Below are 21,405 nucleotides of genomic sequence, written 5' to 3' on the forward strand. Positions count from 1 at the left end.
CAAAAACCTAGAATTTTACCTTGTTCCACCCTATCTCAAGCTTGTTTTAAAGGGGACTTGTGCCAAGTCTACTTTCCCAAAAGCAGAGTGCAGACTGGAAGGGATTGTCTAAAATATATATTTTTAAATGCTTTCATTTAAAAGGTGCAGATAATTGGTCTAAAAGTTTTCACCTGAGTCCTCATTTGCTAACATAGCTGTGGTCTTCAGAGATCTTTCCAGGTTTGCTCTTTTCCCTTTTGCAAAATTTTCTTTATCATCATGGACTAAAAGCCCAAGGAAGCAATATCCTCAGATGCAGAAATAAATGACTGGCTTACCTGGTATTGAAGATGTGTCCTCATAATTCCAAACCAAGAGAAGAAGGCCGGTGAGCAGCAGGATTGGCATGGTGGCGGCAGGCATGACTTCAGGCACCACGCTGGTGATGTTATAATGCATTGGGTTCAGCATTTCCAAAACCATCTTGTGTTCCTTGACCTCAGAGGAAGCAATTTAGAGTCCTGTAGAAATCAAACAGGCAGAAAAATTAGAGAATCCCCCAAGAGGTTCATCTATGACTCCTGTTGCTTCAAGAGGATGCCTGCACTATACAGACTCGTGCGTTGTTTTATAATGTGATCGGACACTTAGACAAGATAAATTTGTGGTCACAAGTCAAAACAGGCAAGCTCAAGAGAGACCTTTTGGCTTGAATTACAGCATTTCTGACCTTGATAGAGTTTCAGGTTCATTTAGGGGCCTGGTCTGATAGAACCTTATCATCCTGCCCTTGAGTGGGTAGAGTGACGTGCATTCCCAGTTGAGAGCCAAATTTCTTAACAAAATACAAGGAAATAAAGCTCATTCCAGAGGTAGAGTTGTCCCATGACGCCATCAGCGGGTTTTGTTTAGACCATCTTATCCCCTTGAAGTCAAATCAATTTAAAACAAAAACAAAAATTGAAAAAACAAGCAATCCTTCAACCCCCTTTCTTGATCAAAATTACCTCCCTGAAATAGTAAGTTGCTACAGCAAGAACGCATTTCTGGGGCATTGTTCAGGTGTAGCATTTCTGGGGCATTGTTCAGGTGTTCTCGTAGCCTCCCATTAGGTTGTCTGTTGAATTCAAAGTAAGTCACTCAGGGCTTTCTCTAGTGGCTTTAATGAGGACCTAACATCTCTTGCACCACAGGCTGGATTAAGCAGTGTCCATGGGGGCCGATGTCAGAAGTAGTAGGGAAAAAAGAATAGGAAAGCAAGAAGAAAGGGAGAGGAGAAAGAAAAGGAATGGAGAGGGAAGAAGAGAGGAGCAGGCAGAGAATGCCACCTGCAATAGGCCCAGGTGCCACTCAGCAACCTCATCCCAATAGCGGCCAATGTCCTGTGTGAGACAATTTCCAGTTTGATTTGCTGGTTCTGCTGTGTTTTTCAACAACATGCCATTGAGTCTGTCTGTTCAGCCACATTTTGCAATCCCTTTAGTCTCAGAAGAGAGTTTCAGGGATGGTAGTTTGTAGTTGAAGAGGTCTAGTTTGAACAAACTTGTATAGTGAGGAAAGAGTCATCATTAAATGTATTTTCTAGTGGCAGGTGACATGCCCCAAGGTTTGCCTTTTCTTAGAAAGTGCCTGAAGTTTTGGAGACGTGCAATGTCTCTGAAACAGACTTTGGTTGGGTTTCACCTAGGAATAAAATCCTAGAATACTAGACGGGGCTTCTAATTGGATTTCAGAGGCTCTGTGAATTCGTTGAAATGCTTCATAAAATGTTATATTGGCTCATGTGCACTTTTGAGGGGAGAAAGACCATAACTTTCATCAGATTCTTAAGGAATATGCAATTATATTTCTCCCCTGATCTGTATGAGATCTGAAACATCCAATCAAAGGCTGATTTCTGGCCAACCACAGAAATGTCACAGTATAGTTGAATTTATCCAGTTGTTTTATCACTTCTATTATTCCATAATTTAAATAACAATTAACACTAAGTACAAACTGAAAATGTCTATGGTTACATGGAGCCGTTTTTTTTTGTTGTTGTTGCTGCTGTTATATAAGTTGAGATTAAAAAGTCAGCATTGTGTCTGTTATCATCTGGTTACTTTGTTAATGAATAGCTACTTGGAACAAGTTGAGATTTGTTTTTTAGATATTTTTCTAATTCCCAGAATGAAATTTTACATCATTCTGAGTAAGCTCTATGTGACTTTCTGACAGCTGGAAGTTTCTGTTTCTATCAATGAAACCTGAAACCATTGTTCAAAGCACAAATGAGGAAAGTGGTTGGAACGAAAAGGATGACGATGTCCCAGAGGAAGTGATGCCAGCAAAAAACTCTCACATTAAAGGAACTCTCAGAGATATTTCACAACATTGAAAGCCCAAAGTGTAAGATGTTGGGAGCTGATGCAAATTGGTAAAGGGGATGACAATTCACCAACGCATGGAAAAGATGCTCCCTCAGTATCATACATCACACAAAGGGCAAACGTCAAAAACTGTTCAGATACTCTTGATAAGTTTTTTTTTTTTACAAAGAAAGAAAATACTTTAAAATCTGCAGTTTTTAACGTTTTAAATTACTATGTACTAAAATATTTGTTTTACTATTTTTTTGTTTTTTTCCCTATACACTATAACCTACAGTAAGAGAGTTTTTAATGCTTTGGCAAAAACAATTTAAAGTAGAACAATCATAATTTTTCTCCTGATTTTTAAGACTGTTTTGCACAGTTTTAGTCCACACGGTCATTTTTACAGTCTTGCACTACTGTGGAAAGTGAGGACTGTCTGTGTGTCTAAATGTTTAGTGGAGCTATGAAGGCTGGTTTCTCATCTTCTTCAAAAGTATGTCATGAAGACCCCCGACAAAAGCACCATTTAAAGACCCAACAGGATAAGAATTTTTTTTTAACACTTACACGACACTTGCTATGTGCCAGACATTGTTCTAAACACTTTACAAATGTTAAGCCATTCATCTTCACAACAACCCTGTCAGCTAAGTGTAATTATCCCCATTTTACAGATAGGGAAACTGAGGCATGAGGGGGTGAAGTAGCTTGCCCTAGGGCACCCAACTTGTGTGTGACAGAGCTTGGATTGGCACCTAGGTGGGCTGTCTCCAGAACTCATGCTCTTTTTTTTTTTTTTTGAGACAGAGTCTCACTCTGTTGCCCAGGCTAGAGTGCCATGGTGTCAGCCTAGCTCACAGCAACCTCAAACTCCTGGGCTTAAGCAATCCTTAATTCTTTTCTACATATTTTTAGCTGTCCAAATCATTTGTTTCTATTTTTAGTAGAGATGGGGTCTCGCTCTTGCTCAGGCTGGTCTCGAACTCCTGACCTCGAGCAATCCACCCGCCTTGGCCTCCCAGAGTGTTAGGATTACAGGCGTGAGCCACCGCGCCTGGCCCTAGAGCCCATGCTGTTGATCATGCCATTTTGCTACCTCTTATGGGATTCATTTAGTTTCCACATGCAGACACTTTTCAATCGCTTATGTTCATTCCTGGGCTATTTAGAAAGACCCCCTTTTGAGGATTAAGTTTTATGGACCTCTGAATGCCACAGCTGGAAATGTCCTTTGAGAGTCTCTCCTGATTGCACATTGGTTTTCCCATTCAGTAGAACATTCTGGTGGGCCACACGGGCAGGTTGAACAGAATAGTACTACAGCAATATAGGAAGGTCCTAGAATTCCATAGAGGTTGCTTATATGTCCCCTCTGCCAGTAACATCCCCCCCCACCTGCAAACATGCATGTATACACACCTGGCCCTCAAGTGCAATGTGCCATCAAGGCCATCTCAAATGCCTGGGTCTCCACTGGCCTCTGAGGGTCATCTCCTTGGGTCCCCCCCTCGTTATCTGCAGGGTACTCTTTGCCCGCTCAGGCATCCCACACTGGCCTGGCACCAAGCAGGGGCTCTGGCCACCTGATGGACCAGGCCCGTATGCCTGTGCTGGATGGCACCACAAGTGTCTTGACTGTTAACGGGAAAAAAAAGCCAAACTCCATAAAATAATTTTAAAGAGATTTACTCTGAGCCAAATTGAGGACCATGACCCAGAGCCACACCCAAGAAGCCTTGAGCAAGGGGACTCGCTGTGGTTGGGTTACAGTTTGGTTTTATACATTTCAGGGAGACAGGGGTTACAATACGTGGGAGGTATACATTGGTTTGGCCCAAAAAGGTGGGCCATCTCGAAGAGGGGGGGGATGTCTTACAGGTGATAGGTGGGTTTAAAGATTCTTTGGCTTGTAATTGGTTGAAGACATGAAGCTTTGTCTAAAGGCTTGGAATGTTTTAACATAGGAGTTGTTTATCAGAGATAAGCCACTGGACATATGTTTGTTGTTTAAATTGAGGATGTGTAGGTTTGTCTTGCATACCCTTAGGTCTGTTAATGGGTTACAAAGGATGTCCCCAAGAAGGGAGGGGGGCATGATAAGGCATGTCTGACCTCCTTCCTCCTGGCAGACAATTTAGTTTTAGGATATTCCTTTGGCCACGAGGGGGTCCATTCAGTCAGCCTGTGTGTGGGGGGGTGAGCCTTAAAATTTTATTTTAGTTCACAATTCCGCCCCCCCCATTGGCCAAGATATGTCAGAGGCAGTATCTATGACCAAATTCTAGTCCTTCGGTGGGACCCTTGTGGCGAAGAGGACTGAAGAGCCAAAAGGGGGCTTACAGCCAATTAAATATTTTAGGCCAAACAGAACCGGAGGTAAACAGGCACTCATCAACACTTTAAAATCTTCTAGGTTGACATAAGAGTAAAATCCAAAATGTCAAAGGCAAGGCTACAAAATTAATTTTCCTATAAGTGTTGAGCTACTATATTCTTGGGCTTAGTGGTAGACTTGTAGCAAATACAAGAATCATAAATTTTTAAGCTAAGGGAATTTAGAGACTTTTATTGTGTCATAATATTTTAGTCTCTTTAGTAATTTATACTAAGGTGGCTGATAAATTACTCATTATATTTCCTTTTGTGTAAATCCGTAACTGAGAAAAATTATGCTCAGCAAGTTGTAAGTCTATAGGAAGCAGGAGAAAAAATTTTATGATTGGGATGGATATCTGCAGCATGTGGCCTGAAAAGACAAAGTATTTCAGTTAGTATTCCTTTACGCTTCTGTGTGCCCATCCTTGATCTGGAGTATCTAAACTAATTCCATTCCTTGGAATCGGCCCTTACAATCTCACACACCTTATCTTCATGATAGTCCCTGGGCCTACAGGGAGGTTATTTGAACAGGGCTTTGGCAGATTCCAAGGTTCTAGGTCCCAGAGATCAGGTAAACTTCCTATTAACTTGAAAGTTGTCAAGACTTTGAAAAACAAAATAAAATAATTAGTAATGTTTAAATAGTCTTTTTGTGAAAATTTAGTTAGGTCTCATGAGGTTGAGATAGTTATATCCATGGTCATATCAGTTTTCTAATTAAAATTAAAATCCTGGAAGTTTGTTTTGTTTTAGTCCAATGGTATATAATCTCCAAAGATATTAGAAACCAATATTCAAGTGAATTTGTCAGTCCTTTCTATGACTTTACTTGAAGAAGCCAACTTTGGACTTAGCCAGAAAGAATGACTTTCTGAGATGAATAAAAGTAAAATAATAATTTTCTAAAGATGATAGAACTTGGACTAGCCATGGTTTGAGACAACTGATAAACCAAATTGGTTATTTTTGTGGCATATAGCAATTTACATAATAACCATAATTATTACTGATAACATACACCAAGACATGTCAATATTTTACAATACTAGAACATATGTTAATAACATACAAGTGTAGCCTAAAGAAAGTTAAATGCCATTTCATATTTGATGGTGTTCCCTGGATGGTTTTGACACACCAAACAAATCTAATGTCTGTTTTAGACTTTCAGTGACCCTGATGCATAAAAAGCTAGTTTAAGGTCAAAGGCTGGATTTAGAATTTAAGTTTTGGAAAAGGTTATCAAATATTAAAGGCTTAAAACATCTGTTCATATATAATCACAAACCACTATAAAATAAAGGTCATTTATTTCACCAAGAGAGATAGTCATCAAAAGACTCTAAAGGTGATAAAGTTATATGGGTATAAATCTTAACCTTCTTAAAATTAGTTTTTTTAGTTAGTCAAAACCTAATAAAGAGAGCACAGGGATTATTTGATAAACCATAAAATCTTTGTTTCCTTTAGGTCAGTTATCAAAATTAAAGAAAAACCTTCTGTAGTGTGATATTTTTTAAACTAAAAAGAAACGTTATAGAATTACAATGAGCACATCATGTCATTTCATTAAGAGTAACAGAAATCTTTGTTTTAGCCAAAAAATATTTTTTATAGCCAACTGGACCATATATAAAATTTTTTAATAAATTGCCCTTTATAAACTTCATCCCAACCTGCATGTACCATACACTTACCTACAAAACATGCCTAAAAACTTTGTTTTGTCCTAACATTCCCTTTTCTGAAATAACCAGTCATTTTAGGACAAAAAAGTCCATGCAAGATCCTTTCTTTACATTATTCTTTCTGTTTAACCTTTCTTACCAAAAATGTATTTCTATATTCATTGCCTTTTTACATCTTTCTCTTACTCACAAGTGGAATTTTGTTTTTATTTTTTTTAATTTATTTTGATTTAACCTTTAAATAACCTCTAAATTAGACAAAGTTATATATATTTTAATAAGAACATATTCTGTTTTTTAATAATTTTTTTATTAAAAAACATCTTATTCTTTGGTACACCTTATATATAGAATTACATGCATTGACTAGAATTCTTATTTTTAGTAACTTTAAATTTTAGTGAAAGTTTAAAAAGTAGGAAGTCATGAATTGTTCACCATAAGACACTTGTCATGAAGCAAGATTGAAGGTTACTATAAAATTATAGGCAAACTGATAATTTAAATATTTTTTCTTAAACACAAAAATCCTATTCTTTGAGAGAGGAGACTTAGTTTCTCAAACAAGTATAAGACCTAATAGACAGACTGAAGTAGAAGTTAATAAAGGAGGCTGAATTTGTGTCTTTTTTTCCTTTCCTTCCTTTTTGCAGTTTATTAAAAGGTGAATAAAAATCTTTTGCTGGCCAGGCGCGGTGGCTCACGCCTGTAATCCTAGCACTCCGGAAGGCCGAGGCGGGTGGATTGCTCGAGGTCAGGAGTTCGAGACCAGCCTGAGCAAGAGCGAGACCCTGTCTCTACGAAAAATAGAAACAAATTATATGGACAGCTAAAAATATCTATAGAAAAAATTAGCTGGGCATGGTGGTGCATGCCTGTAGCCCCAGCTACTGGGGAGGCTGAGGCAGGAGGATTGCTTGAGCCCAGGAGTTTGAGGTTGCTGTGAGCTAGGCTGACGCCACAGCACTCACTTTAGCCCGGGCAACAGAGCGAGACTCTGTCTCAAAAAAAAAAAAAAAAAAATCTTTTGTTATTTATTTTTATTAATGTCATATGAACATCTAGTTCAAAAGAGAAAACCAAATTTTATTGTATTAGTGTATTAATGATAAAGTTAATTTTAATAAAATCTTATAAACATCTAATTTGAACTAATAATCCATGTAATTTTAACCAATTTGACTGTAAGTTAAGACTTTTGTAAACCTTTTATAACCTTTAACTTTTATATCTATTTAATTTTTAATGATCATTTACATATTAAATTTTAAAGTAGTTTCAAAAACCAATAAATTAGAAAAATTATCTTTTAATAAAATAATATTTATGTCTTATAACATTTTTATTAAAATTTTTATATAGAATTGTTTTTCTTTCATCCAGAAGTTTTAATTACATGTACTAATCATAATGTCAACACTTAGAAAAACCTAGGAAGTTAAAGTAACTTTGAACTGTTAGTCACCAATTTTATTAGTATTCCTAAATATAAAGCTAAGATATCAAGGTATAACCTTAAACTTATGTTTAAGAACTAATGTTCTAGTATTTTACCTTATAAATGACCCAGACATTTTATGATTGCCTTTTTTAGCTTCACATAATGACTTTAAGATTTTAAATTATATGAAAATTTCATTTGTATTTATTTCATTTATATTTACCCAATTTATCTATTTTAGCAGTTCATTTAGATTCCAGCTATTAGTTTAAGTTACTTTTTTATTAACCATTTTTATACCCTGTAAATTAGATATATAATAGAACAGGGATCAAAATACAGTGGTGTTTTTTTTTATTTTATTTATTTATTTTTTTTGGAGACAGAGTCTTGCTCTGTTGCCCAGGCTAGAGTGCCATGGTGTTAGCCTAGCTCACAGCAACCTCAAGCTCCTGGGCTTAAGCAATCCTTCTGCTTCAGCTTCCCAAGTAGCTGGGACTACAGGCATGTACCACTATGCCCATCTAATTTTTTCTATTTTTAGTTATTTGGCTAATTTCTTTATATTGTTAGTAGAGATGGGGTCTCACCCTTGCTCAGGCTGGTCTTGAACTCCTGACCTCGAGCGATCCTCCCACCTCGGCCTCCCAGAGTGCTAGGATTACAGGCATGAGCCACGGCATCTGGCCCAAAATAACAGTTTTAATTACTGGTTTTTTTTAAATTTTATTTTAAACTCATGAATCTTATCAAGAAAAACAAATAAGTAAGACTTGTTATTTTAAACAAATATAACATCACTTCTAAATTTTGTAAACATAGCAGGCATTTTAGAATATCCTGTTTAAAGGTATTAATTAGATCCTTCCAAAACATGACATCCCAAAACAAAATCTATTGATATTATAGGGATCAAAGTGTCCCTGGCCCCCAAAGTTTGGGAGCAAAGGCCACTGTTTCCCATAAAGACTTGCTAAAAATTTACTGACATGAAGATTAACAGGAGAAACAATGAAAACTTATACATGGATGCCTTCAGAATGAACACTCAAAGATGCAGGGGAAATTGTCCATTTTTATGTTTAAAGTATGAAAAGCCATGTAGAAATATGATTGGACAAAAAGGGTATGAGCTAATTTTAACAGGCTGAGTGGAAGAACCAGAAAACCTTTTATATTTACATTCTGTTTGACATCTCTGAGTGTGCATTCTTTCCTTCTGGGTGCAGGGCAAGGCCCTTTCTGGAATAGGTTTTTATAGTAAAACAAAGTAAAAACAAAGTAGGTCAGACCAGGCACGGTGGCTCACACCTGTAAGCTTAGCACTCTGGGAGGCCAAGGCAGGAGGATCGCTCAAGGTCAGGAGTTCGAGACCAGCCTGAGCAAGAGCGAGACCCCGTCTCTACTAAAAAATAGAAAGAAATTAGCTGGACAACTTAAAATTCTATAGAAAAAATTACCCGGGCATGGTGGCACATGCCTGTAGTCCCAGCTACTTCGAAGGCTGAGGCAGAGGGATTGCTTGTGCCCAGGAATTTGAGGTTGCTGTGAGCTAGGCTGACACCACCACACTCACTCTAGCCCAGGCAACAGAGCAAGACTCTGTCTCCAAAAAAAAAAAGTAGGTCAGATAATTACTTTATGGTCATTTACGTAGAATAATTTTAGGTTTTATAACTAGCTTTCAGAAAAGAATTGGTACAAGAGGCAGGCAGACAAGGCAAGGTCAGAAAATTTTTGCTTCCGAAGGCTTCATTTTAAGTTAGTTTTCTGAATTCCAGTAACATAAGATTACATGACTGTAGACTGAGGAAAAAAAAACTTCAGCGCCAATCCTTAGCACCTGAAACAATGATACAAAGTGGTAACAAGCTTTTTACATGAGGATCAAGATTAAACTGTTTTAAAAACAATCTCAATGGTCTCAAAACAATTTTTTTTTGGTTGTAAACTTGAGTACATGCAATTTATAAAGAGTAAGACTGTTTTGAGATTCTCTTGGATTTTAACCATAATTTACTTTTTATCTTAACATAAATTGCTAGAAAAATTAATAATTTAGAATTTTTTTCCCTAGACAAAAACTGTTACAGCAACATAACGTACACATAACCAGCTAGTTTGTAAAGAGTAGGACAAAAATAAAGACCAAGGAAAACTAAAGCTTCCAATTTAAGCTCTTCTAACTACAAAATCTAGGACAACTTTGAGTTCTTAACAGCACTGTTAATATTAGATAGTGAGTTAGAAACACATTTTTTGTACCTCTCTATAAGCATTGAATCAGTGGAAGTAAACTATAAGTTAGGGTTCAAAGACAAAAACCAAAATATTTTTATAAACCTTTGACCATCAGTTTGTTTTTTTGTGCTCTACTTGGTGTTCTATTTATTCTAATTTGCTGACACTTACACACATTTGCATTTTTTACCTTAAAGTTAAACACATAGGTATTTTTGTTGGTAACTCAGATTTAGTGATTATCATTAGACCAAATATTAAATTTATTTACTAATCAAATATCACACATTATTTTGTCTTTCGCCGAGCTTATATTTTTATAACCGTTATGTCAAATCTTGACACCTCAAGAACATAAAAATGTCCAGTAAAACCCAGGCAAAAACAAATGTATGCTGACAATTTGAAAACATTTTTACTATTAGTTTGCTAATAACACCTTTTTGTTTTTTAATAATAACCCAGCTTATTTACCAAAGATTACTAAATTCACGTGAACCATTTGGGTTTAATTTATGAGTGCCCCCTTATTTTTAAGCCAGTCTGGAACCATGTAAGCACAAACATGTAATATATTGACAGACATAAAACATATCTAAACATATATATTCTCACACACATACACACACACACACACACACACACACCCACACATGCACGCATGCACGCACGCATGCAAAGTTCTAATAGATTTTACCCTAAAACTCCAACCATGAGATGGTAACACAAACTCACCAGTCTGTAAAAGACAGCTGGATCCCAATTTCCTCTGATGAAAATGGAACTTATTCACCTGGCAAACTAGATCCCCTGATAGGTAACCTAATATGGCCTGTGGATCAAAGTTTTGGGTAAAGCAGTTTCCATGGTAGTTTGATTTAAAAAAAAAAAACAAAACAAAACAAACTTAACCCTTTTTTTTTTTCCTTCAGTTCAAAATGTTTGCATTTTAGCTAGAACTGGCAGCAGGATCTCCAGGTAGCCTTTCAATTGTAAATACCGTAAGCAATGAGTTATCTTAACATCAATAGAAAAGGTTAGCAGGTTTTAGAGTAGCCAGAAAAGAAGAGAGAGAAAATAGCTTGAAACATTTTTAACTCTATAGTGGTAGGTCAACCATTTGAGCTCTGAATTTTCCTTGATGTAATTTGCCCTTTTGTAAAAACTTTTGCACAAGAATTAGCTATAACCAGCTGGAGCCCTAGAAAAAACTGGCATGCCTTTGAATCTTTTCATTTGCACAAATACTTGCAAGTAGAGGTGCGACAAACCAACTGGAGTGCCCAACGGAGGTCATTCTCCTCGTCTTTCCTGATTTGTAAAGGATTTCCCATTTTTCCTTAAAAGAAGCAACCGAACTGTAATATAGGGTTTGGTGTCATGGATCAGAGTGTGCTGATTGTGGGGTGGGGCTCCTCAGTGTTTCACCAATGAGTCGGTCCCACCCTCTTATATGTCTCAGTTTCTCTCTTGGGGGTCTAGTACCTCCGAGAGAGCTCAAAACGCCGAGTGATCAGCTCATGTGCGTTTCCTGGACAAGCCTTCTTTTAATTAATTAGTTGGGGGGTTCCCTATAGTGCCACTTGCAGGAATCACCCCAGGCAACTCCCACTCAGGACCCCAGTCACCCAGGGCTGCCAAGGCCGGGAGGAGTCAAGATGCCCCTTCTCTTCAGAGCTCAGGAACTCAGTCTCTCACTTATCTACAAACAATATAGTTTAGTTTCCTCTTTCAAAAATGCATAGAAAAGCCAATTGAGATTGATTTTAGGGTAAAAAGACAATGGAGAAGACCCTTTAGCATGCACCTCCAAATCTAAGTTAGGATCTGAAACAACAATTCCTAGCAAAAGAACAAGCTCAGAGTAAACCAAAACCATCAACCAAAAATGGGAGGTCCGGAGCTCAGGAGGACTTACGAGTTCCGCCAAAGGAGAAGCACAGAGTCGGAGGGCCCAAAAGGGCCATGCTGGTACCTGGTGCCGAGTTCGGGCTACTCCTTTGGCGGTCCTGAGTCTTCTCTGAGCCCCACATCTGGGCGCCAAATCTTGTTAATAGAAAAAAAAAAAAAGCCAAACTCCATAAAATAATTTTAAAGAGATTTACTCTGAGCCAGATTTGAGGACCATGACCCAGAGCCACACCCAAGAAGCCTTGAGCAAGGGGACTCGCTGTGGCTGGGTTACAGTTTGCTTTTATACATTTCAGGGAGACAGGGGTTACAAGTAAAGTCATAAATCAATATGTGGGAGGTATACATTGGTTTGGCCCAAAAAGGTGGGCCATCTCCAAGCAGGGGGCTTACAGGTGATAGGTGGGTTTAAAGATTCTTTGGCTTGTAATTGGTTAAAGACATGAAGCTTTGTCTAAAGGCTTGGAATATTTTAACATAGGAGTTGTTTATCAGAGATAAGCCACTGGACATATGTTTGTTGTTTAAATTGAGGATGTGTAGGTTTGTCTTGCATACCCTTAGGTCTGTTAATGGGTTACAAAGGATGTCCCCAAGAAGGGAGGGGGGCATGATAAGGCATGTCTGACCTCCTTCCTCCTGGCAGACAATTTAGTTTTAGGATATTCCTTTGGCCATGAGGGGGTCCATTCAGTCAGCCTGTGTGTGTGGGGGGGGTGAGCCTTAAGATTTTACTTTAGTTCACATGACTATCACCTTCATTTAATGCCCCACCAACCTCAGGGAAAGGACATGCCAGTCCTTCAGCAAAAGTACTCAGCCTGAGACAGGGCTGTGGGGACGCAGCAGAGCCTACGTGCCCAGGCAATGTTGGGGTCAGAACATGTCCTGGACCCCACAGCACCAGGAGGGAATCCTGTGTACCCTGGTATAGCCCAGGCCTTCTACAGGGAGGGGAGGCAGGCCCTGGCCTTGCACAAGTGCTGCCTGGACTGGCCAGACCCTCCTAAATCCTACCTTTTAGCATGGAGATGCTGCGGCCCCGACCAGGTTCCTTTGCCCACTGCCCAAGAAGCAGCCAATATGCTGAGTCAGCAGGTTTTAGGCAGAGAAAGAGTCTCTATTCCGCACAGCGCTAAGCAGGGAGACAGGAGTAATTTCTCAAATCCGCCTCCCCGAGAACTGGGAGACAGGGTTTTTAAGGATAGTTTGACAGGCAAGGGATTAGGCAATTGGGTTTGTTAATAGGGGCAAAGTTATAGGGGCGTAGAAATCATGTTCTTGTGTTGCTCCCGTCCCTGGGGTCACAATTCCAGTTGAGTTGGTTTCTTGGTATGGACCACTGATGTGGGTGGGCCAATCCATCCACGGGAATGCGGGGCCGGGAAGATATCTTAAAAACTACCTGTAGGTTTCGAAAATGTGATATTATCTATGGAGAAAGCTATGACTCTTTATGGACACCAGTTACGGGGAGAAGTTAAGAATCTTTATGACCACCAGCTACGTGGCTTCGGAGTGGCAATTATAGGGGGACAGTTACTAATCATTAGTATTTTTAGCTAGGCCCTTACCACAGTTCTCACCTTGTACCCTATAATTGAAGGGTGGTTTCAGGGATGACTTGTCCTGCAGGGAGATGACCCCAGTCACCCTGGGTCCGAGGGCCAGGTGCCAAGCCTGCGCTCTGCTCCTTTTAATTTGCTGCAGCACACTAGGTCCATCCCTCTTACATACCCCCACTTCAGGGGAAACTCAACCCAGGCACCTTGGTTCTCCCTGTTGCACCCTCTGCTTTGGGTCCTCAGGGACTGACTGCTAGAGTTGCCACTAGGAGCAAGACAGTTGTGACCTTGGCCCCCAGGGACTAACAAGGTCTTAGAGGGGGAGGTATAGACCCTTATTGAACAGTTCCCCATGTGAGTGAGAACTGCCTGTTGGGAGCAGGAAGGCTTGTGGCTGGAGAGTGCCCTGTCCCTGGGGGGCTGGGGGTGTTGCTGAGTGGTACAGCGAGTGGGACAGGGAGGGGGACAGGGGTAAGTGAGCATGATGCTAACAAGCAGAAAGATCAGCAAGGAGCAGAGAGCAGGCTGGTGATTCCAGGCTCAGTGAGCAGGGGGCGCTGTGGGGTGCCCAGGAGCTGGAGACAGTGGGAGGCGACACCTGTGTAAAACCTTACAGGCCGTGGAAAAGATGTTGGAATTGACCCTAAGAGAAATGATAAGCCACTGAAGGGCTTTAAGTGGAGGTCAAGAATATCATACGTGTGTTTTAAAATCTAAATCACTCTGGCTGCAGTGGGAAGAATAGCATGGAGTGGTGGGTGTTGGAGTGGGTGAAGGGAGACCAGCTAGCTGGGAGTCTTCCATAGTTCTTCGGGCAGGAGAGGAGGGTCCTGCGGTCTCGGGAGGTAGAAATGGAGAAGTGGACAGCTCAAGAGACGTCTGGAGTTTGTATTGACATGTCGGGGTTGTGATTTAAATCCAATGACATAGGAGGAGAGGATGGCGGCACCATTTTCTGAGCTGGGACCAGTGTTGAGGTGTGGGCAGCTCATTTAGGTTTTAGAAATTTTGAGTTTAAGGAATTGGTGGAACATCCAACTAGTGATGTCTTCTAGGAGGCTCCTGGGTATACAGCCTATAACTCAGTGCGGGGAGGTTCGAGCTAAAGACACTCACTGGCATATGGGGAGAAATTAAATCCCGGGCTATGAAAGACATCACTCCAGGAGACTATATAGCCTACGAAGGGTGTCTTGAGGGGCACCACAATTTACTGGCAGAATAGAGGAGGAAAAACCTGGGGAGAAAAGATGAGTTTACAAAGAAGGCAGGGGAGGAGTGGCCCAGGGGGTTAGCAGGAGACCAGAAGAAGCAGATTGTGGCTAAGTGGCAGCATCTTTCGTGAACAAAGAGGCACAGCTGGGCTGTTACAATAATGGCTAGGAGGCAGGGGAAGGCGCAAGTCAGAGTATTTCCAAAGGCATGAACCTCCAAAAAGCTTTTTTTTCCTTTTAGAAAAGAAAGATTACAAGAGTTGTTCTTGCTGTTTTACAAGAGGGGCAAACAATGAGGATATGATGTCAAGGGTCCCCTGAAAAGGGTGGACAAGATCTGTTGGTGACTAGTCCCACTCTCACCTGGAATGTTCCACCAAATGCTATACATGAATTATGGCTCAATCATCCCAACAATCTTACGGAATAAGTTCATACTACTCCTCCATTTCACAGGGTAGACAACCGAGCCTCAGGGTGTCAGAGCGAGTGGTGAGGGTGGGAGTTGGGCACCAATCTGGCTGACTTGGACGCCCACTCTCTCAACCCACACCACGCTTTCTGCTTCCTCCACTGATGCCTGTGTCCTTTCCTGGCTTCTGTGGTACCAGCCCCTCCTGATTCTCCTTCTACATCTCGTTTCCTCTCTTCTTTTTCTTCCAAACAAATAACCCATGCGCACTGCTTCCATTTCCTTCCTGCCCATTTCCTCTTACCTCCTGGTCCTGCCTCACCACACTGACGATCCTCGTCTCTAAGTAGTAGTGACACGTGGACTTTCTATTGCCCAATCTGTACCTCCCCCACCTGCTCCGTCTTTGTTCTTGATGTCACTCTCTGGCGAATGGACCCCTCCGGCCCTCCGTCCCCCCGGGTCTGTTTGCTTGTGGCTGCTGGGACAGGCTTCTCCTCCACTACTCCTGTTCTCACTCCTCCTCCAGCCCCCGGAACAGGGGCATTTCCTCAGCCTAAGCGCCTGCCCTCTCCTCTTCTTCCTCCTTGTGAGGACTCGTTATTGCTTCTCCTGTCTCCAGCTCTTACCTCTGTGGGGGTGCCCTCCCCCGTTCCCTTCTCGGCCCCGTCCTCTCCATCTCGGAAGCCCCAGTGGCCTGTCCAGCACCAGCCCTTAGCTACGTCACCGTTACTCCGCAGCCGCGTGGAGGACCTGGTCTGCCGCCTTCCCCCCAGCCCCCTCCCCACACCCCGGCCTTCTTAGGCATCATTAGCCCCGTCTGCACCTTCAAGCTCTTGGTGCTTGTCGCTTCCCCCTCCCCCTCACGCTCCTACCCACACCCCTCCCCTATCCCAGCCAAGCCATATCCAGTCTCCAAGTTTTAGAGACAGTCCCTAAAAATGTTTTGTCCCTGTCTCAAAGTACTTTCCTGAATTTCCTTTACCTTCTGGCTTATATCTTAATTGTCATAATGGATCTTAACCCTACCCTCTGTTCTATTCAGGATCAAAGCATATCCTCAGTGGTCAGTTGAAGACAACTTCATATCTTCCTTCTAGACTCTTGTCAAATGTTACCCCACCTCAAACTTTCTAATATCTGCTTATTTTCAAAAGCCTCTGTTGTGAAAAATCTGGGGATCCCTGGTGGGCCCTCAGTCCTCTCTTGGCAGTCCCAGGCTCTAACGGCTTCCAGGGCTGCACAGGTGACGTGAATGTGGAGGGCAGGGGATGAACGTCATAGAGCACAGCCCTACCCCCAAAGTGTCAGGCATGATGCTAAACAAAACATCTCTCTCCAGGAGCCCAGTCTCGGCTCCAGCCCATTTGAAGCCTTCACTTAGTATCTGAATCCAAAGCTACAAACTCTATGGAGTCACACGCTGGGAACTAGTCATTTGAGTCCTTTTTGCAGCTACCTTTGGTGAGTGATGCTTTGGTGCCAGGCCCTAAGCTGACTCTGACAGACTTTCTAAGATCAACCATATGAAAATCGCTGTTTTATCTAAAGGACGGATATGGTCTAGGACAATAGATAAAATCATTTATATTTATCTTTCTGACTTGGAGGTATTTTTGTAAATTTCCTCGAATCTCCTATGGAATAAAATGGGGCATTAATTCATGAAAAGTCATATCCCTCCTTCTGTTTCTTCTCCTTCTAGAAGGATGCAAGTTCCGCGGGGACGGGGATCTGCGTCTCTCTACCTCACCACTGTATCCTACTTCTAGAACAGCGCCCAGGCCTTCATACGTGCTAACCACAAACCTGTCACCCAAGTTTGCACTCTGCCCCCCTGTGTCTGGCTCCTGTTCCCCATTGTAACCCCTCTGGGGCCCTCCTCAGGCCTTACCTCTCACTCCAGCCTGCACGCTGTTGCCGGATTGCTTTTCAGCTCAGCTTTCGTCACATCAGTCCCCTGCTATAAACCCTTGCTTGCTTCCAGTTGCCTTCAAGACTTCCAAATTCATCCTCCCCCAGCCTTTTTCTGGGCTGTCTCCACTCAAAGTCTGACCCCTCCTTGACTCCCCAGACACCGACCTGCTGAGTTCTTTCCCCTCCTTGTCTCCCTACTCATCCAGTTCTGCCCACCAGCCTCGGGGACAAGTCTGCTTCCCCACTTCCTTGCCTGAGGCATCTCTTACTGCCGCTTTCCTCTCTGACACTGTCCTGGGGCACTCATGCTTTTGACTGCCATTGCACTATGTAAATCAGAGTCATGAAGGGTTTCATTAAACAAACATTTATTAAGGAACTTGTCTGAGCAAGATACTATATCCAGACATTCAGTTCCGTTTCTAGATGTGAGAGGCAGTAAGGCAAACAGGCTGAAGGTGCTAGAAGCCGGAATACCTCATGAGAACCATAGTGCTCTAGAATGACATGCAGAGATGCCCACGAATTTCTTCATTGAGGAAACACAAGGTATCACAACTGGAAGGAAATGCCAACGTCTTCTAATAGTACAGTTCTCTCCCTTTAAACATGAATCAACTACATGAGATCCCAGGGAAGTAAGGTCACTCGTCAATGAAGATTTAAAAGCAGGGAAGGTTTACCCTTATGCACATGCTACAATCAGCTTTCCATACCCTGGTACTAGGGTCAGGACACCAGAGGTTCAGTCATTCTTCCCAGCAAGCTTCCAAGTGGTTCCCTGGGAATTGCTTGTTCTGGAGCAGGAGGGAGACAAAAGGAGCCAACAAAGGAAACTGGGAATGGATAAACGTGGTGTGGCTGGACTGCCTTCAGGGCAACTGTCTTGTCCACCCTGTACTTCTGGCCCCCGGAGCAGTCCCTAACTGAGCATGTGTGGAATGAGTGGAAAGTCCAGGTGGTCCCACTCAGCCCCTTGGGTTCCAGCCTCAAAGGAAAGACGGTTGACAGTGCAGGAAAGGCACGTGCTGCCCAAACCCATGTTTCTCAGGAGTGCAGGTGCAGGCCCGGCAGGCAGGGTGGAGTTCTCGTGCACTTTTGAGGGCCCATAACTTCTAGCACAATCCCCAGCACAGTAGATGCTCCGTGTGTGTGTGCGTGTGTGTGTGTGTGTGTGTGTGTGTGTGTGTGTAAATGCCCCTTTACTCACAATAGCTTACAGGCCAACCTCCAGCAAACCTGGGGCTCGGGGCAGTTTCCAGGGCGCCCTTTTACCTTATCTTTCATCTTTGACCCTCTGACGGGGCAAAGCACCTCTTGTCTCCGAGAAGAGTTTGTTTTGAAACACATTCATTCAGTGGAGACTGCCTTAAAAATCTTCTTGATCATTAAGGGCATTTCAGGACACAACACAAGGTAGGGGGAGTATTTTGGGACCAGAGGCCCACCCTGGGCCCTCAGATCCCGTTGTACTGGGCTTGCCTGACACCCAAACCATACTTTTCTCACCAGCCCTCTGACCCTTTATTATGAAGAAGGTAGAAAGGGCAAGCTGGGGATGGTTACAGCAACAGCAGTCATTTCTCTAAGATGTTTCCCACCACTTCCTCTTTTCAATCCAATTTTATAAGACCTAACGTGTTGTCTGGCCCCAGAAGGGATAAAATAGTGGAATTTTTCAACCGAATTTTGGCTTTTAACTTGAGGAGGGAAAAGGCAGCAACACAAAAGCACGATTTGAGATGTGAGAGGACTTCAGTCCAAGTCTCAGCTCTGTGGTTAACCAGCCCTGTGGCCTTGTTCATTTGCCAAGCCTGCCCGCGCCCTGGCTGAGGAAGTGAATGCTATCTCGCTCCGGACACTGAGGTAAGGGTTAAAGTGGACCCATGCACCGGTGGTGTTGTTTGCCATCCCTCGGGTTTTAAGGTCTTTGTGGCACATGAAGTTGTGTGATTTCATGACTCTGGTAGCAATGATGGAAGGTCCCCAAGTGGATACACAATCCTTGGGGGAGCCCAGATGCCACCAGCCAGAGAGGTCACTGAACCTCATTCTGTGGCAAGATCCACAGCCTTACCCGAGTCTGAGCATCCAAGATTGACCACACCGAGGTCCCAAGGGGCCTGGCTTCCACCGATCTACCTGGATATGTTAAGCTCTGGCAAGGTCAGAAACAACTCCACCCCTCCTATCAGAGCAGCCAGTCCCTCTGCAGTGGGACATCGTCCACATCATCACCACAGCGTAAGTTCCTCCAGGGCAAGGACTCTCCTCTCACTCCTCTTCTTAGCCCCCAGGAGGCCAGTAAAGTGCCTCAGTAAATGTCAGTGAAGTGACTATCATTAGCATCTTAAGCATTTAGGCCTGGGGTCTCCAAAGGATGATGCATTCCCATATCTCCAGAGGGATGTTTGCCTTATTTTATCTGTGATTCCAAATGCCAAGTCCCAGCCATGCAGTGGCCCATAGCCACCACCCAAACAGTCAGATAGCAGTAGCACACTGGCCTTTCCTTGAACGCTTATCTGTTGTTTAATGAACAGACTGTGAGTCACAGCAATGTCCTAGAGCAGAGCCCCTCCCTGGCAAGGGAGCCCCTGGCTGACCCCAGAGTGCCGGGCCACTTATCCTCTCAGGACCTCCATTTCCTTATCTAGAGAACAAGGGAGTTGGGCACAGGGCTCCTTTTATCTCTGTATCTGATGCCCGACATTCTTCCCCTCTGTCTTAGCTGCCCCTCTCCAACCCTTCCCTGCGCCTTCAGCTGCCAGCTTCCTTGGTTCTTTTCTTCCACAGGTGCCCAGAGACAAACTGGGATGTCAGGGAGGCTGGGGTGCAAATAGCCAGCTTTGGCCACCTTCTCTATCTCTTCTTATTCCCTTATAGCCCAGAGCCACTCTGAGAATCCAGTGACAGCTGTGGACCCTCCCCCTGGAGAAACCCACTCAAGAATCAACATGCAAAGCTCCGAATACAATTCTGGGTTCCTGGATCCCCTGTGGCCCATTCACAGACCTCAGATTAACAGCTCCTGGGTCTAGTTCCCTTCCCCCACCTTCTGCCTCAGGTCCCCAATGCCCCAGAAGCTCTTTCCAGATCAAAACCACCTTCACTGACCAATAGAGTATTGTTTCCAGGTTGCGAGTGAATGAAATTTCTCTTGGGGATTTTCTATTTTAACTGGACCTCAAATTACAATGGAAAGCATGACAATAAGGTGGTAGATTCTTCAACCCATGAAAATATTTAAGGGGAGAGGCCCATCTGATACCCTGAGATCCCATCTGTGGCCCCCTCAGACTGACACTGTCCATGGCTGCACGTCAGCCCTGCAGGCGGTAGCAAGGCACGTGGGATCTCTGCGCTTCTGCTGTGGGGGGTCGCAGCTCATGGAATGCACATGTGTGTGCAGCTACTGTCTTCACCCTGCAAAGTTAGTCAGTCTGCAATAGCCTAGCCACTATCCTAGGCTCTAGGAATATGGCAAAATAAGGTCCTTGCCTTTAAGGAGTTAATTTGGGCAAGACAGAACCACTCATATTATCATAATATAAGTCAGATTACACAAGTATACAACCAGAGGCATAAACAACTATGGGAAGAGACAAGAAAGTGACCACCCAGGGACGGTCGGGTATGGCTTTATGAGCAGGCTTTGAAGGAGGAGCGTTATTTTATAAGACATCAAGTCGGGGGAAGGGCATGGCAGGCTAAGAGAACAAGGAAAGAATTGACAGAAGAAGCTCAAAGCCGCCCCTGCACCCTTCCCTGCACCACTTCCCTTCCTAGGTCCAGGGGCACCCTTTATCACTGTGTTCACTGACACAGCTCTGCCTCGGTTTCCTCAACATGAAAATGGGAGAAATGAGGAGGAAACGAGATAAAGCATATTGGGGCCTTATCAGAGTCTCTAGCACATAGTAAAAGCTCAATTAGAGTCATTATGTTTAGGTCTTCAGTCTCCAGCAAACGCAGAGGTAATAATGGACAGTCCTGGGAACAGCTGGAAGGAACAGGGCTCTGGAGTTGTGCCCTCAGGGGCCACTAAAGAGCTGAATGCTTTGGGGCAGGTCACCACTTTTCTCCTGGGTACCAGAGGGGCCTGGGGAGTGGAGTAGCCTCTAAGTTCCCTTGGGTCTAGGGTTCTGTGGCTCTATGGCCTTCTTGTCACTGACATACTGGGGATCACGTGAGAGATGCCAAGGTGGCCTGAACACAATCGTGGAATATCAGACGTCTGCCGCCTGCCTGCGCGCCTCCTCACCCACGCTTCCTTTTCTGTGTCATTTCCCCGTGTT

General features: G+C 43.0%; 1 protein-coding gene and 1 long non-coding RNA gene across 2 annotated transcripts in view; one reads left to right on the plus strand and one right to left on the minus strand.

Moving 5' to 3' along the window:
* Window positions 1-21,405, plus strand: part of LOC123622671 — a 179,036-nt gene that overhangs the window by 131,784 nt on the left and 25,847 nt on the right. The gene's annotated exons all lie outside the window — the stretch shown is intronic.
* The window catches only part of LOC123622663 (aromatase), a 117,764-nt gene that overhangs the window by 30,170 nt on the left and 66,189 nt on the right, over window positions 1-21,405 (minus strand). Inside the window, exon 2 of the mRNA XM_045529209.1 lies at window positions 321-503. Within this exon, the coding sequence (XP_045385165.1) occupies window positions 321-465 (145 nt within the window). The 5' untranslated portion in view covers window positions 466-503. The remainder of the gene's footprint in view (window positions 1-320; window positions 504-21,405) is intronic.

The sequence above is a fragment of the Lemur catta genome, chromosome 1, assembly GCF_020740605.2.
Source record: "Lemur catta isolate mLemCat1 chromosome 1, mLemCat1.pri, whole genome shotgun sequence".
Taxonomy (NCBI): domain Eukaryota; kingdom Metazoa; phylum Chordata; class Mammalia; order Primates; family Lemuridae; genus Lemur; species Lemur catta.